The sequence below is a fragment of the Parus major genome, chromosome 9, assembly GCF_001522545.3.
Source record: "Parus major isolate Abel chromosome 9, Parus_major1.1, whole genome shotgun sequence".
NCBI lineage: Eukaryota > Metazoa > Chordata > Aves > Passeriformes > Paridae > Parus > Parus major.
Window position 1 is genome coordinate 9,411,628 of NC_031778.1, and position 17,037 is coordinate 9,428,664.

General features: G+C 37.9%; 1 protein-coding gene across 2 annotated transcripts in view; it reads right to left on the minus strand.

Annotated features, from left to right (window-relative positions):
* Positions 1–17,037, minus strand: part of COL4A4 (collagen type IV alpha 4 chain) — a 63,275-nt gene that overhangs the window by 25,643 nt on the left and 20,595 nt on the right. For both annotated transcript variants that reach the window (XM_015637530.2, XM_015637529.2), the window contains exons 10-24: positions 16,657–16,719; positions 16,158–16,193; positions 15,950–15,991; positions 14,948–15,028; positions 14,021–14,074; positions 12,764–12,823; positions 12,107–12,151; positions 11,039–11,092; positions 6,989–7,058; positions 5,416–5,520; positions 4,671–4,835; positions 4,035–4,127; positions 3,540–3,703; positions 1,575–1,647; positions 198–304 (exon numbers count right to left, since the gene is read on the minus strand). In XM_015637530.2, coding sequence (XP_015493016.1) covers positions 198–304; positions 1,575–1,647; positions 3,540–3,703; positions 4,035–4,127; positions 4,671–4,835; positions 5,416–5,520; positions 6,989–7,058; positions 11,039–11,092; positions 12,107–12,151; positions 12,764–12,823; positions 14,021–14,074; positions 14,948–15,028; positions 15,950–15,991; positions 16,158–16,193; positions 16,657–16,719 — 1,212 coding nt within the window. The remainder of the gene's footprint in view (positions 1–197; positions 305–1,574; positions 1,648–3,539; positions 3,704–4,034; positions 4,128–4,670; positions 4,836–5,415; positions 5,521–6,988; positions 7,059–11,038; positions 11,093–12,106; positions 12,152–12,763; positions 12,824–14,020; positions 14,075–14,947; positions 15,029–15,949; positions 15,992–16,157; positions 16,194–16,656; positions 16,720–17,037) is intronic.

A 17,037-nucleotide genomic window follows, 5' to 3' on the forward strand; every position in this document is an offset into this window, starting at 1 on the left:
CAAAGGGGTTTGTGTATTTTTTGTTTCCTGACCCCTTTATATTTGCACATAGTATATGGAGAGATTATATCCAGGAATGCCAAAATAAACAGTAATACTTAAAAGAAGCTAATTTTTTAATGGATAAAAACTTTCATAACCTTTCATAAGATAATATGTTAATTGAAATGGAAAAAATCTGGGGAAGTCAAACATACCTCATCTCCTTTTTCCCCTGGTAATCCTAATTCCCCATCTCTGCCATCAAGACCTCTTTGGCCTGGAAATCCTGGAAGCCCAGCAGGTCCTCTTTCACCTTTTAATCCTTAAAGTATTTTTGGGAAAAAATAATATTTTCAGTAATTTTAGGGGGAGGAGGTATTTCTGCTTAAGGAAATGCTAGGTGTTCTATCTTCATGATAATTCCCCATCCCTGAATTCATATTCCTTAATGAGGCATTTTAGGTTTAGGAAGGCAGTTTGTAGCTGGATGGAACAACTTGGTCTCTCTGTAAAGGACATGTTCACAGGCACCACAGGAATGTGGCTTTTGTCCATCCTATACATAGAGTTAAAATATTTACTATTGAAACAGGTCATAGATTTACTCTTGATTTTAGTGAAGTCAGGATATAGCAGTACCATATGATGCAGATTATTTGCATCAATATTCCCCAAAGGCTTTTATTTTTTTTTCCCCACACTGTGGATTTCTCTTGCACCAATATTTATTAAAAATTAACTTTTGCATCAAGGACAGTAAAACTATTGTAATACAAAGATGCATTCTGCTGTGTCAAGAAATCCTTTGCAAACAAAAGCAAATGTTTTCCCCTGCTCCAACATCTGTAAAAAAGCCACAGGCATCCAAAGCTAAGCTAACATTTTATAAACAATAAGAAGCACAGTCTTCTGTGAATAACTGTTTTAGCTTTTCTAACTAAGCTTTGCCATCAGATTGCTGTAATTTATTGATTGTTCTCTGTTTCTTTTGCTTTTGCAAATCATAACCATAACTGTGGAGAGGTTTTGATCTATTTAATTACATGAATTCCAGTTGTGCAACTGGTGGCCTATTGTTTCTCTTCAATGCCTGGTCAAGAGTAATTTTTAGAAACAGAGGAATCCAAATAGTCATTGAGTCTGATGTTTTCCCAAGAAGGATGTTGGAGGCCTAATTTGAGATATCAGCTATGTTATTGGTATATGACACTTCAGAAGGTGGCTTCTGTACAATAGTATTTCTTTATGCTTTCACAGTGTTTCACAGTATGCTTAGTCTTTGCTGTACAGACCCCTGGAAGACCCCAATTGTCAATTGCATGACATGAAAAGTAATTTGTTGGCATTAATAACATGCTGTTAAAACTGTTTTATGGCTTAACTATAGAGAAAAAAACCACAAAACACTATGTTGATCTTGTGTTTAGCAAGAAGAGATGGTACCAAGAGAGCAGTTTGGATATATCTGCCCTCTAGGTTTCAATAACTTACTGAGCTAATGGATTTAATAAAGAGTAAATTAATATTTTTCTCACACTATTGCCTAGACATCATATAGGAAAAAAAAGGTTAATGGTAAAATGTGTATTTACCTTTTATTCTAACTCTTCCTGGATCACCCCTCTCTCCTTTTTCCCCATGCTGTCCAGCTGAACCAGGAGTCCCCTGATCATTGACAAAGAAAAGAGTTGCCAGTTATCTCCAGCAAGGAATTGAAGTGGGAATTGAAAGGAAAATCAGATATCTATCTCTTGCATGGTTTCCCTAAAAAAGACCAATTAAAGTAACCAAAGGGATGCACTTTTCTCTTTTGATGGTCAAAAAGACAAGTGTGAATGGCACGTGGCCTTTTCAGGCTGACTCTGCCACATTCACAGATACACTGAAAGAAATTGTAAAGCCAGAAGCACTGGGCCCATGGCTGCACAGATGTGGGACTGCAAACGTAAGAATATCAGGAGACAAATGATTCATGTACTCTTCCCACTGCAGATGTCAACCCACAATCCACTGAGGAAGGGAATATCTGGACAGTGGTGACTACTGGATGAGGCTGTCCTCCCAGAACAGAACACAACAGGAAGTAAGCAATGCTTTTCTTTCTGAATGAAAACCCACAAAGCCATCAATAAAAAAATTCATCTAGTTAGGTACATCATATTCTTAGATTAATATATGTTTTGACAGGTTTAAAGGGGAAAATAAATACTTTTCTATATTTTTATGCTGATTTCAGCTGTCCAAGCAGGGTGCACTTTTCATTTCATCATTGGTAAAGGTCTGATCTTGCAACAGTACAAGCAGATCAGTACTTTAAACTACATGAAATTTACACGGAAGTAAAAGGCCACCAAGGTACAAAAACTGGGATATTATTTAGGCAGCTTCCTCTGTTACTCAAAATCTTTCCCTTAAAAATAGGTGGAGCAAAAGGAGTTTATAATATGATTGACAATTTTAAATCAGGCAGCAGATTTCTGAAAAATGTATATATGAAGCTAGAAGTGACTATTTGGTACGTCTAGATCTTCAAGTAGGCAGTGATCAATTATTATTGTCTGAAAAGATAATTAAATATTTGGGAAGAAAAAAGAGCAGAAAAATGATCTATTAGACCAAAGCACTTCTGTACTGAAGTGAATTATTTCCTTCCAAAGTGATTACTTTGTCCTTGTTTCTCAATTCAAGTAACCTAAGAGAAGAGCAAAGCTCAGAACAAGGCTTCAATCCTTACTTCAGAGCCACAAGAGCCAGAACATACTCTCAGAAGTAATAAAAACATCAGACTCTTACATACACCACTCAGGTAATAGGCTTTTAAGAAAAAATAAAAGAGAGAAAATGTAAACCTTCTAAGGAAACTATTGGAACTTGAATGAGAGCCTTTCCACCTCCTTCTCTCAGACTCACAATACATTTGTTTGGTTTTTTTTCTTTTGAAAGAACATTTTCTGGAAAGTTTTAAGCAATTCCTTATGTGAAAAAACAGTTCCATCCGCTATTAAAACAAACCCAAATCGCAAAAAAATAAAAACCAACCAAGAACAACAAAAAAGGCATAAACCCCCCTCTAAACATGCCCCTCAAAACCACCCAAAAACCTAACCATAATTCAACAGTTATAAAGCAGGGCATATCTACCTAAATTTTCCAAGAAAACCCTTTCTCACACAAGAGAGTATATTAAAACCCCCTTCTATTTGGCATCATTTTGGCATGCAGCATTCTGGATGTACATTCCATATGTTAGACCAGAAGAAGTAGGTCAAAATCACAGCAAGACCAATAAATTACCATATACTGTATTCCTAAAGCAGTTAGGTTAAGTGGTGTTTTGAATTATTGCTCACTCTGGGGACTAAGATAAACTATATGAAGCACACTAAAAAAAGTAAGTCTGCTCCCAAAAGCAAAAGCTTGTTTTAATAGACTGTAATAAACTAAAGTAGATAAAAGTTCCAGATAGTTTTCTGGGGCACTTTCTCCACCATTCTGTTTAAATGCCTCCTGAGTTGAGAGGTAACTTGATGTTGTTTACTGAAGCTCATGATACTCACAGGGAGCCCTGGTGGTCCCACTGCACCAGATAAGCCTGGGTCACCCTTTTCTCCATGTCTTCCAGGGTATCCCATTTGTCCTTTCCTTCCTTGAGTACCTGGAGGTCCTTGCACGCCACGGGGACCAGGAGGACCAGCACTACATGAGCAGAGGCCTTGACTTCCTACATGAAAGTGTCAAAATTACACTGAAAGTTGCAAAATTAATACACAAAAAATAATGCTGTCCTTTTTCTTTTCTGTGTGAGTAGTGCACAGACCATTTTATCTCATGTTATCTCACCTGGAGAGGATTATCAGTCTCCCTTTACAGTGCTGAGTAACTCTGCACTAAAAGGACTCTGCTGACTCAGATGCCCCAATGCCAACAGACCGTGTAACTCTGTACATTGATGGGCCTCATCCTTCAAGTTACCATGAACTTCTTGCATATTTATATTTGACACTCCTGGAAAAGGTTTTGTACTCAAATTGTTTTTATCCAGACTAACTTACCCTTCTCTCCTTTTGCACCTTTTCTTCCTGGAAGGCCTATCTGACCTTTTGCTCCAGGTTCTCCAGGGATCCCTCTGTCAGTACAGATTACACCTTTGAAAAAAACAAATTTTCCAGCCAGTATAAATCAGGTTTACTATTTCAACAGCTTAGGTCATGTGTCCTCCTCTCCATTCTCTTGTTAGTCTAACATGAAAAGTTAGGGATCTTATTAAATGCTTTACAAGTTGTTGCTCATAGATTATACTGCAACAGACAGTACGGCTAGAGCTGATGTTGACACATTGCTTCTCACTGCCAATGCTATTTTTTTCTGCTTAAAACATTACTTTTTTCTTTTCTAAAGGATGCAGACTGGCGTTTCTTCCTCAGTATTTTTAACTTCGGGTAGTATATTCTTAACAGAATTTTAATATGTATGTTACTTTTGTGGGTTTAAATCACCCAGAAAACTATGAAAATCTTGAAATCTCACTGATCAAAAGCTAATAGGAAAACTATCTTTTCAGCATCTCATGTAAACTTTGAAATAGCTGTCAAAATACACTTTTCACTTCTCTGCATTTGTAACACCAACAAAAGCAATGGATCTATTAATCTGTAGAAGTCTGTTTTTGTTATATAAATTGAACCTACTGGGTAGTCCAGGTAAGCCTTGTCTTCCTGGCTGCCCTGGTAGGCCTGGTGGTCCAGGAAATCCTGGTCTTCCTGGGATTAATTCACCTATTCCAGGCAAACCAGGGTCCCCTTGAAAACCTTGAGGTCCTGGTTCCCCACTTACTCCTGGCAGTCCAGGAAGACCTGAAAAAAAAAAGAAAAAAAGAAAGGGAAACAGCTCAAACAGCATTAATGTGAGATATCAAGGAGGGAACTCCAGACCACCCAGGACTGTCCTGAAAAACAGCTTCTATATAACTAATGCCTGAATCCAAATCCTTAGGTTTTTCAGGATCCACAAGAAAAGAGGTTCCTGCTGTAGATCTTCAAATGCTTCTTTTCCTCCTTCCCTTCATTATCTCTTTTCCAGACATCCCAGTTACTCCAGCTCCTTATACAGACCAAAGCCATCCCCAGCACATCCCTTCACATCTTTTTGAGATGGAGAGCAGAAATTTTTAGCACCGCACTCCAGACACAGTTATACTATGAGTTTACCATGGTAAACATTCTCCTTGGTCTTCTGTTCATTTTCTAGTCATTCCTAATGTCCTGCTTGGATTGTTTTGTTTCTTTTTCTGGCTATTAAGTGCTGAATTAATATTTTTACTGAACAGTCTTTACAGTTGGTAACTTGCATCAAGCAAGAATAAAGAACAGTTTTCTTTCAGCTGTTCTCTTTCCTTTTGGTGTACAGTTCACACTTCTCCTCTATTTCTCTTACTTGTTCCATCGTATCCTGGTCTTCCTACAAGGCCTGAAGGACCAATTGGTCCAACTGACCCCATTTCACCAACAGGACCTGGAAACCCAGGATCTCCTCGTGGACCTGCAGAGAATTACAGAAACATGTGAGTTGAACACCTGACAGAACTGACAGCTTAAATCTAAATTAAGCTGCAACCAAAATTATAATTTGGAAACTGCACAAAAGTAAAATAATTTATGAAACATTTTAAAGTGTGTAACAATTTAATTTTAAGGTGGGAGGATTTGGTTACTTTTCTATGGATTCCAGACCATTTCATAAGCACATTTTTGACTCTTCATCCCTTTGTGGAATTATCTTTGTGCTGTGTATTACAAAATGCTAAGAGAAATGTTTGCCCAAAATAAATGCATGTAACATTGAAAATAAATATGGATTTCATGTTACATGTGTTGTCAGTACACACAGGGAGGTCATCTCAGGATCACTTTAGCTGAAATTATCCAGACTTTTAAAAGTGTAATTTCAAAATTGCTACAAATATGAAACTTAAAATTGCAATTACATACTGATAAAGAAAACCTGAACAAGATGTAACCAGCTTCATTAAATTGGAAAAAGAAAATATTTGCAGTAGTTCTGTTCTCTATTGTGCTAAAGGCCTCTTTCTTTCAAGATTATATTCATTCACACCATGCACATGATTGACTATTACTTGAGATATTAAGCATGGGATTGTTCGTTGTATGTAAATCATGGAAATCTGTGGAAAAAATTAAATTTATTTTAGGATGAAGCCTCTGTCTAATGGGGAGGTTCTGCTGAACTGGGGTTTTGTTGTAACTTACTAATGTGATCACAAGAAATTTCTAATGCTGCACTAGAAATACAGTTTATAATGAGTTCTCTGTTGAAATGTTCTCATAAGATAAACTCTCCAAGTATTAGATGCAAAAGCACAACCTTGCAGGCAGCAGATCAGGCTGTTCCCCGCAGCTTCCTGCTATTAAATAAAAATTTCCACATATCTTTTCACCAATTAGATGAGTAAGATGGGGATAAAAGAAGCTGGGGCATTAAAACCCAGCCTGAGGTTTAGGGAGGAAGGTTATAAATTGACAGGTATTCTGTTGGGGCTACTATTCCCAGGACTTTGCCCCTGCTATGCAACAGGAAGTTTGATTGTAGTCTAAAATCTGTGTGTTGTGGCAATACTGAAAACAGGAATCTTAAATTACAATGGGAAGGCAAGTTTTCTTATTTGCTGTCCATTAACCAGAAGGGACTTATTTTTTATAGATATTTTGTAAATATGCTTAGGTCCAATAATGAGAGAGTCCCTCAGATCTAGTTGTGACTGTCTGTGTGAAGATCTTGTGCACAAACCTTTAATCTGACACTTGCATGTTTAATGTAGTTCCAGGAAAACCAGCGAGACAAACACAAAAAACGAGGCCAAACCCACAAACACAACCTGTGGCCACTAGGAATGTTTTAGGATTCTGTCTCCTGCACCTCCAGTGAGCAGTTTCACACACCTGGTCCTGCACTTCATACAGCACAAAGACTAGTCAAAAATAGATATAACCTTTTACAGGAGGCAGTGGAGTTCCAACAGCTCCAGGAGGACCTGGGGGCCCTTTCTCTCCTGGATCCCCCTGTAAGAGTCCAACAATAATCTTTTTATATACAAATATATGGTGTACTAGAATGTAACTGAATATTTCAACAATGGGGAGGTATGTAAGGATTTAACACACACCACCCAGGAAACTTGATTTTCATACTTTACAGCATTTAAAACCAAGAAAAAATATTTAAAATAATCAGTATCTTTCAGGATGCCAGTGGCTAAACAGTAATATACCCATCATACACATCTATTTGAACACATAACCATTGTATTTGATTTCATTCATTTATTGTAAATATGACTCAACTACAGTAAATCAGTATCCATTTAACAACCAATATTATTATTGGTTGTTATTATTAATAACCAATCTGTAACTAAAATTACAGAAATTCTGTATCAGAATTAGGAAATTACTTATACGACAGGTAAGCATAAAGAAAAACGGTTTCAGAGTCTAACAGCTATTATCAATGGTAAGAGAAACTCAAAGCTCTTATGAGTAAAACATCTGCATTAGGGAAACATGAAAGTACTTACTAAGGGTGAGGAAAATCACTTTTGCATGGAGGATTTCTAAATTAACTTGGATTTTGATACTTAGAATTCCAAGTGAGTGGACTTTAGGGAAGACTTTTATGTGGCAAATTGTATTAGACCTTTTGCTTTGTAGATTAGAAATCACCTCTCCTTTTTCAGCAAGTGGGAAGTGAGAAAACAAGAATGTCAATGTGGGAACTGCATAGTGAGGCTGCATTCCCAGGACTGGACTCCAGGGCCTTTTAGGACACAGACAAGGAGAACTGGGACCACAAAACTGGATACCCATTCTTACACAAGCGAAAACAAGGCCTCTATGCCTCTTTCTTGGCTTTTTTCAAAAAAAATGGCGTTTCTACAGTAATTAGACATTTCTGTCACTGACTGCTGCCCTCTTGATCTCTGGCCTGTTTTCTTTGACTGTATCTTGCAGAATGAAAAAGATATCCTTGTGTCATCGTCTTTGGTTCTTTTAAACAGAAACATAAATCTGTCTTCCCTAATGACACAGAAGAGCCTTCAGTGTGGCAGGGAAGAAAAAGTAAAACTAGCATTTTTTCTCCTCTGATAAATTTAGAAAGTATTTTGAGCTTTAACTTAATGATGACAAATAATCAAAGCTTTGTATAATAGATGTACTCGGCTCGAGTCTTACATTATTTTTGTGCTGATTTTAAAATGACACAACCAGAACACAAGAAAGAACTGAAAAGTAATGAGCCAATGTCAGACATGTCTGTTCTTGGTATCTCAAGTAATAAATTCCAGTTGTGGTCTCTGAAAATCTGGTTTTAGGCTGTTAGGGCTAATGACCCTCTCTGGATAGCAGCTGCCTATTTGCTGTGTTTTTACCATTGGTATACTCCTACATAATGGCATAGATCTGCCTGGATTATTTTGTTGACACTGTTTTCTCTTCCTATAAAAACTTCAGGAGACTCAACTTGCCAACAGTTTATTTTAAAAAAAATTGTGTTGCCTGCATTCAGGCTTAGGCATCAAAAGCTATGGCAACAATTTCTTGAAGTCCACTTTACGCTTTTAGCAACAGTTAGCATTTTTTAAAGATGAAATCTACTTTCAGTGCAACTGGGGTTTTTCCTGAGTCTCTACACCTTAAATCTGAATGCATCTTAGATTTTCTATGAACATGTTTGTTTCAGAAAAATCTACACAAGGACAGGCTGTTCCCAGGAGAAGTTTTAATCATATTCCTGTTTCTTTGGTGCATGTGATTTTCAGTGGATCATAAACAGCAGCTGGTGAGGCCAGCTGAACAGTTGATGCAGTCTGGATAGGTCTCTCCTTTCAAGAATAATCAGATTTCTCCAATTGTTTCCCAATCAAAACTACAGCATCTGTGCAATCACTCAGGATTTTGCATATCTGTATTAGTTACCCTTTTTTTTATTACATTGTGTCTATACTTGATTTGATTTCTTTTGCTCTGGGCACTAGCAATTGTAATTTCATCTTTCTGTTTCATTACTGCAGGATTTCAGCCTTTTCCCTAGCCTAACCTACCAACAATTAATCATGTTTTTGTTTACTGTTTGTAGTGTTAACTGATGGCTACTCAGGCTGTGGGCTAATGAGTGGAGTCTGAGGAATGCACTATTCTGTCTATAACATGACTTGCCTCAAGTTTGTTAATGAGGCCCTGAATGAAAAGAATATGAAAACTAGGGTGAGAACTTTTTAACAACAAAACACATAAGATTTGATTCCAGATTTTGGGAGTATTGAACTGCAATGAATTTTCTGTTTAAATCTGATATGCAGTGTTTCAGTTTAATTCATATCTAAATGATATCACTGTGTTGTGAAGTTGATAATAGCCAAAAGGGAGGAAAAGTAACATGTGTGGGCAATTTTTTTGCTCCTGGGTATGACCACACAATTAAAATCTTGGCTGAAGAAGCTGGTCCAGCATTCTCTTGGCAGTCCTAACTGTGAAAGTAAGTGTGTGACTAAGCCAGATGCTTTTATTGTATTTTACTTACTTACTTTATGTGTTTGTCATTTCTCTTTTGTAAACATGCTTTGAAAACCTCTTTGTTGCTTTATATTTGTATGCTTTCTACTGTGTCTTTAGCTGTATACTACTATATGACATGTTTGCACCAGCCATGTTTACCCTCTATGTGTCACCACAGATTATGAAGAGTGTGTTCCAATCTTAACATTTAGTTTATAACAGAGGTGGTTTTTGTGCAAATCTCTTGAAGAAAATTTACTAGCTTATATGTACATTTCAAAAAAGTTACTTCAGAGGGAAATAAACACTCATTGACTTTTGTATTCCAGAGTATTTAAACCAAGTTCATTAGCATCACAATTTCTGCAATAATGTTTTTCCTCTGTACTGTGGTAGTAACTTCGATGAGCTTTTTCAACCTAGGTGTCTCTGCTGATGATTCTGTCACCCACCTTCTGCATTTCAGCATTTCACTTCTCCTCTTGCTCATACACTGCTGACCACTTGGACCCTATACCAGGACTCCTTAGGCCTTCCCCCCTGGCTAGACTCACTGGTGCTTTGCTGCCTCTAGGGTAGCATCCAGAACTGCTTTTCTCTTCTGAGTGTGCTTTAGCATTGTAGATTCCACAGGAAATATAATAGTTCCCTTCATTCAAGTCTTTGTTGTTACTCAGAATTACAGTATGATCCAGTAGTCAGAATTTCATTGGTTCTCTAGCCTGCAGAAGAAAATTCCATAAACTTTTGTCCTGAAATGTGACTAGACTGACACCTGGGTCTTCTGAAATTATTTTAAGCATCTCTTCCACACTTTAAATATTTTCCTGTTTTACTGCTTATTCCCCGGCATGTGACACCTACACTTCTAATCCCTAATGGAAAGCAGCAAGTATTGTAAAATAAAAGACTGTTAGTGTCATCTAAGTGGGCCAAAGTAGGAAATGTTTAAGTACAGCTGGTGTGAAGGAGTCCACTTCCTTACCTTTCTGGTAAACATCTTGGAACAATTACTTAAGTGAATGCACTGAACACATGCCAAGGCGTTTTGGTAAATCACACAAACAAGCCCATCTGAATGGAATTTAGCCACCTCATTTGGGGCCAGTTTTCATCCTTGTTTATAGGATCATACCATTAACTAAATAGCAGCTTCCTTTACCTCCCTAGGGAAAGTAGCTCAACCACGAATACCTTGCAGAGTACAACAATTCATCATTAGGTAGATATCCTGCTATACTTTCTGGTAACTATTTGGATTAACAATTCCTAGGGTATGTAAAATAGAATTCCCACTCTCACATGCACCAGCTAGGAATGTTTTCTTACATTGCTATTTATTACCAGAGTGATGAATAACTATAATTATCATGAAAACAGTAGATCTTTAAAGAAATTATGACCGTGTAAAGGGAAATGGCCTGGTAAGTGGGAGGAAATACTGGCACAGAGGGGAGTGGGGTGTGAATGTGTGGTCATTTTTTTACCTGTATGCCTGGATAGCCAGGTTGTCCAGGAAAACCAGCAAATCCTGTTTCACCCTGGAAAGGATCGCATAAATACAATTTGATCTATCTGTTAAGACATAATTAATTGAGCAAAACCCAGTAAAGCAGTTGTATAGTACTGTGATGTTATAATTGTGTCCACAGCTTGTTTCAGAGAATTGACTGGATTTGTACAGGAGGTGGTGTTTCACAGACTCTCCTGTGTTGGAAAATTCACAGCATGTATTGCCAGGTTATTCAGACAGTGCTCAGCAGATTTAGCGAACCTGGGGCGCAGAATTAGCTGGAATCCATACCAGCAGACTCTGACAGACTGTCTGCTTAATACAGCTGAAATTGTTTTGCTGCCTGCTGAATGACTCTTAAACTACTGCATGGAAAGCAGCTGCACATCAGCTCTCTTCTCTTTTTATGATTTTCTAATATACTCATCCAGCCAGAACTCAAACTCTTTAGGAAGGCAGGAGTGAAAAACAAAGAGAAAAGTATTTTTGCAGACGAAACAGTCATATGGAACACAGCTCTAGAGGCAAATATTTATACATTAATGTGATTTATGAACAGCAATATCACTACCTTAATTAGAGTTGGGCAAGATATAGATCTATACACATACATCTATTGTTCTTTATTCCAGTAAGATGTCATAATTTCATAAGTAAAATTTATCTGACTTAGCATCACTGGAATTTCTCAAGCCAGAAACATGAACAAAACATGCATGCACCACAAAATTACATAAACAATGTCACCATAAAAAATGAAGTTAACACGCTGCATAACTTTTCTATTATGCTGTATGTGTGTCCCACTGACTTTTCCTCCTCCTTGCAACTTCAGATTTCATTAGCAAATTTCAGCCAAGGCAGAAATTCAAAGACACAGAGTTCATACAGCTTCTGTGGCAACAGGTAGCAGAAGAGAAAAGAAGGAATGCAATCTGAGCTGTGAAGTATGTGGAAATTCCAAATCTGCACAAATCCACAGAAAACAAATTCTCACTGATCCCACTGTTCAGGGAGCTGCTTATACTTTCTGCCTTCATACCTTCATTCCAGGAAAACCTGCAGGTCCATAAGAACCAGGATGACCCTAACAAAAACAAGTAGACTGTAAGCTGAAACAGTAAAACTTATATAAAATTAAACCTATCCAGAACTGCTGTTAATGTTACATAGATAAATATTACTTGGGATATCTTCCAAAAACTTTGCAAAGCTTTTGCAAATAGTTTCTGTGAGAAATGGACAAGAATTAGAGCTATAGACCAAAGCATGCCAGTCCAGTTTGCACTTAATTTTTTTTCCCCATATTGCATCAAGCAGAGTAGTGGAATGCTGCTCCACTTCAACACCATTAGGCAAATCAAGCACAAGTAAAGCTGCTGTAAAAAACTGCCATCAGCATGTATGGAGAACGTTAAACTTACTGAGTTAATACTGTGCTATTCCAGAGCAGCTTTGTGCTGGTCTAAATATTTAGAGGATAACCCTACAGATTTACTTTCTTTCCAAGGAAAGTTTGTGTGAGCTTATGTTTAAGTCTGAGACAGGGTAAGTCACAGGGGAAGTCTCCTAAATATTCTATACAGGAAGCATGACAGATTAGTTTAAAAAAAATCCTTAAAGTCTTTTTTGAAATTGCAAACTTAAGCTGCACAATAATAGTGAATTTGTGATATAATTTATTGTGTAACTTTCTTACCCGCAATCCAGGGAACCCAGGAAGGCCTTTTTCACCCTTTTCTCCTCTCCCAAGTATGCCCTAGAGCAGTCAAAATAGTTTCTTTAACCAAGATGCTCAGTGAAGCATGCTATAAATTTTAGTATTAGTGCATATTTATTAAATTATGTATACATTGCAGCAATGGATCTTGTTTCACTTGAGAGGCTCAATCACTGCAGCTGACTTCACACAGCACCACCAGCAGTGTCTAAGTAGTTCCAGTTATTTGAGGAACCTGCTGGGGTCTCTAAGCTTCATATTATTTCAGCAGTTGAATTTGTATACATATATATATATACATACACACACACACACACACACACACACACACACACACACATATATATATACTTTTTTTTTTAAAGTTCTGGGCATTGTTTGAGCTGCTTCAGTCGATTTCTCTGTTCCCACTTATGACCAACAAGCACATGTATTATCATCTACATAGACAACTAGTACTGGAGCATGCAGATAAAGCCCATCTTTTTCAATGTAAATCTGATAGAAAAAGATTAGCTTTGTTCCCTTCTCCAGTGCCAAGTAACAGTGGTCTTTTTATGATGGAAAATGAACTTCTGAAAAAGTGCTAGACTTAAAACTCAGAAATATTATGTTCATGCTTCTCATTTCTTCTCTTCTGCTACAAAGCTAAGTAAGTTTTTAACACAGAATCATTCTTTTGTCTCCAATTATCCTCTGTTTTTCTGAGATCTGGCAGCTTCCTGCCTATGGATTTTCCTCTTCTGGCACCTCTATGTTTACATTGATCATGTTGACAGAAAGAAAAGGTAGAATAGACAGAGCAACTCTTTCTCCAAAACAGGTGGCTCTGCCTTCTCTACCCTTGGGGATATCCACAGTGTCAAGTTAAAGTCATTCCTCAACCTTCTGTGATGAATATACATCATGCCCCATTAAGAACACATTCAGTTCATCTTTTTCTCTTCTTGAGGAAAAATAATCTGTACTTGTATTTTCTTCACAGTTCCAATCCATTTAGGTCAACAGCCCAACTGGCAACAACACTGACCTTTTGCTACCAGGCAACACTCAATAGGTATGTATAAAAGAGACTCAAAAAGATTTTCCAAAGGGTTTTGAAATATTTTTGCTTTCACACTGATTAAGGTGGTGATTAAATTTCACAGCAAAAAATGCTGTGCTTTAGAAGTTTAACGTAATAACCACAGAAGGACTTTGCCAGCACCATGGGAAAAAAAAAGTGCCATTACTTACTTTGGGTCCACGTGGCCCTCTGTCTCCTGTTACCCCAGGTAATCCTTTTTGGCCCTACACATAAAAAGAAAGTTTTTGTGTATGTTTACTGGTTTCCTAAATTGAGGCTGCAGGAGCTGGAAATGCCAAGTTCACCTTTTCATTTGTGTATTTGAGGAAATCAGACTTGAGAACATAGAGGGCTCTGCAACAATAGAGGGCTCTGTAACAGAGTTTTTGCTTAAAAATAACATGGGTTACAAACATTCTAATGTTCTAAGCCACTCAGCTGTAGTTATGGTAGGTGTGATGTTGAAGTACAGGATGCCCAGGAAAGTTGTGGATGCCCCATTCTTGAAAATGTTCTAGGCCAGTTTGGATGAGGCTTTGAGCAACCTGGTCTAGTGGAGTGTCCCTGGCCATGGCAGAGGAATTAGGACTAACTGATCTTTAAGGACTCTTCCACTCCAAACCATTTTATGATTCTGTGATAAAACTGACAACAAAATCACACTTAATTTTTATATCAAAAAAGGCACCCTAGAAGGGTTAGGGTTGGTTCAAACCTGTAGATTGGAGTACAGTTGCCAGTGATATGCAAAATTTAAAGTATTAGTGAAGAGCCACAAAGAGATTCAATAACACAGTAATCAAATTTGCCAAGATGCCTGAAATATGATCTGCCCATGACAAAAAATGAAGAAAACCAAAGCAAGGGCAGTATCTCCTTTCTGCATTAAGACAGCCTTCCCTCCAGAACATGAACTAAAGCACAGGTGGGGTATCCTCTCCTGAAAGCTTGTAGGAGGGTGCTGAACACAGGATTCTGCTGCAGCTGGTAGTTTCTTACAGAAAGATAGGTTTGTCTTATGCCATCCTTTCAAAAATTCCATCACAGGATTGTAGTTGCCAAGTTGAGCACTGTTAAATATGATGACAAATTAACACCTTTTGTCCTTTGAACAGCTGAGCTCCAGGAGGTCCAACTAACAGCGGTAACCCAGGCGGCCCAGGCAGTCCAATGTCGCCCTGTGGAAGCCAAAACAACAGCTGAGATGTTCCATGCAGTATTTCAGTGACTCTCAGCTTGTTTTCCTGTTGTAACACAGCACTACATATTTCTGTTCTCACTGAAAATGTACCAATTACCTGCAGATAAAGGTTTGCATTGAGATCTTTAAGCTTCTTTACCATCTGCCCAGATGAGTAAGCATCCCAGGCTGGCAATCTAACCACCTATTCTCCTGAGTCATTAAAAATAATGTTACAGCTAAGAAATAAATAAGAATGTCTGGCTCCCACTACAAATCTGCTGTGGAGATAGTAGTTACAGGATTGTCAAATCTCTTATGTGTACATACAGTCTCTCATGTTCTAGACCAAAGCCTTTAAGCACAAGACTTTGTGAATGTGAAATTAACTTATTGGTTCGCTATGGAAAGTTGTGTATGTTAGAAATTTGCACAAATTCTAAGAACTGATTGGACCAATTCATAGAAGAAATATCAAATATTCCACATTTGTTCTACATATCCCGAGTATGCTAATATAGGTGGAGACCAGTAGAGGAACAATTATGTGTTTCTTTCACCCTTTCTTTGACATCTGTTCTGCACTTAGCAAGAGATGAGATTCAGGGACTCATCTGGTACAGCCCTTGTCACTAAGGAATCACAATTACTGTTGTGATTGCCTTGCTGTGTCTGTTCAGAATGTATGTAAATGCTTAGTAACACTGATAGCTGCTTTCTGAAATCTTCAGAATGTGCTTGATTCCGGCATGCAGCTCACTGAAGGAATCACTTCTGCTCAGAATTGATTCAATAACTTCTGTTCTAACATGATTAGCAGGAGACAAAGCCACAATGAATGGGTTCCAGGGAACCCAACAAGACTATTATTCTTCTAACTCTACAGCAATAATAAGTTTAATATTATTTATTTTCTTACCGGCTCCCCCTTTTGTCCATCCACTCCAATCCCTGGATTTCCCTAATTGATAAAGAATATACACACTTCAGCATGATCAGAAAATACTAACATCAGCATTTAATCAAGTAACTCTTTTGAAAAACTTGGTAACAAATGAACAAAAGGAACATTTCAAACAGTTGTATAAATTATTATTTCACTAAAAGCTTCAGAAGTTATTACCTACCTGTTCACCTGGTAAACCAGGGTAACCTGGAATACCCTTTAAAAGAGAATGAAGACAAGTTAGTATGTCTGATTTAGAGACAGCTTTTGAAAATTATTTCCTCTTGCTTACAGAACCTAGAGGCAGAATTTTCTCTTGGGGTGCACCTATTCCAAAGTGCAATTTACTTCACTTGGTCACTGCTTTTAGGAGGGCTGACCTATGGTTTCCCCCTTTCTTGTCTCCCACGGGTGGTCTTGGGAAAAGGGATTAAGGAGAGAGCACTAGGAGCATTTCTCCATCACCACAGACTACCAGGATGAAACATGTTCATGCAGACATGGCAAGGAACAACATATTCCTCAACTTCCAAACTCATAAGGTAAAGCAAAAATCTAACTTATCACCTGCCTCAAAAACTACTTTTAGACTTTGATTCACATTAAGGCAAGTTCTAAAACAGGTAGACAAGAATGATCACATATCCTATGACAAGGCTGTATAACTGTGGTGATCTTACAGGCAAGCCTGGATGGCCTGGGTATCCAGATGGGCCCGTTGTACCTCTTGACCCTCTAGGTCCCTGGAAAAGATGGCAAAAGGTCTTTTTATGAACATGAAAAGAACTTGCCCTTTTCCACACAAACAGCCCCTCCAAAACACCTTGGACTCAGACTGCTGGCCACTGGATTCCATCCATGGCCCAAAGTTTACACCATGCCTGAAATCTCCCTGTGACTAGAGCAGCCCAGCACCAGATTCTGGGTAATACCAGACAAGGCACAGATCTATGTTATTTATGCATTGAGAGTTCATTTTTTTCAGCAATTGAGCTATGGTGCAGGGACTTGATACAATTCATCACCTTTTTGAAGGGTATAACAAGATGAACCCAAAGCCC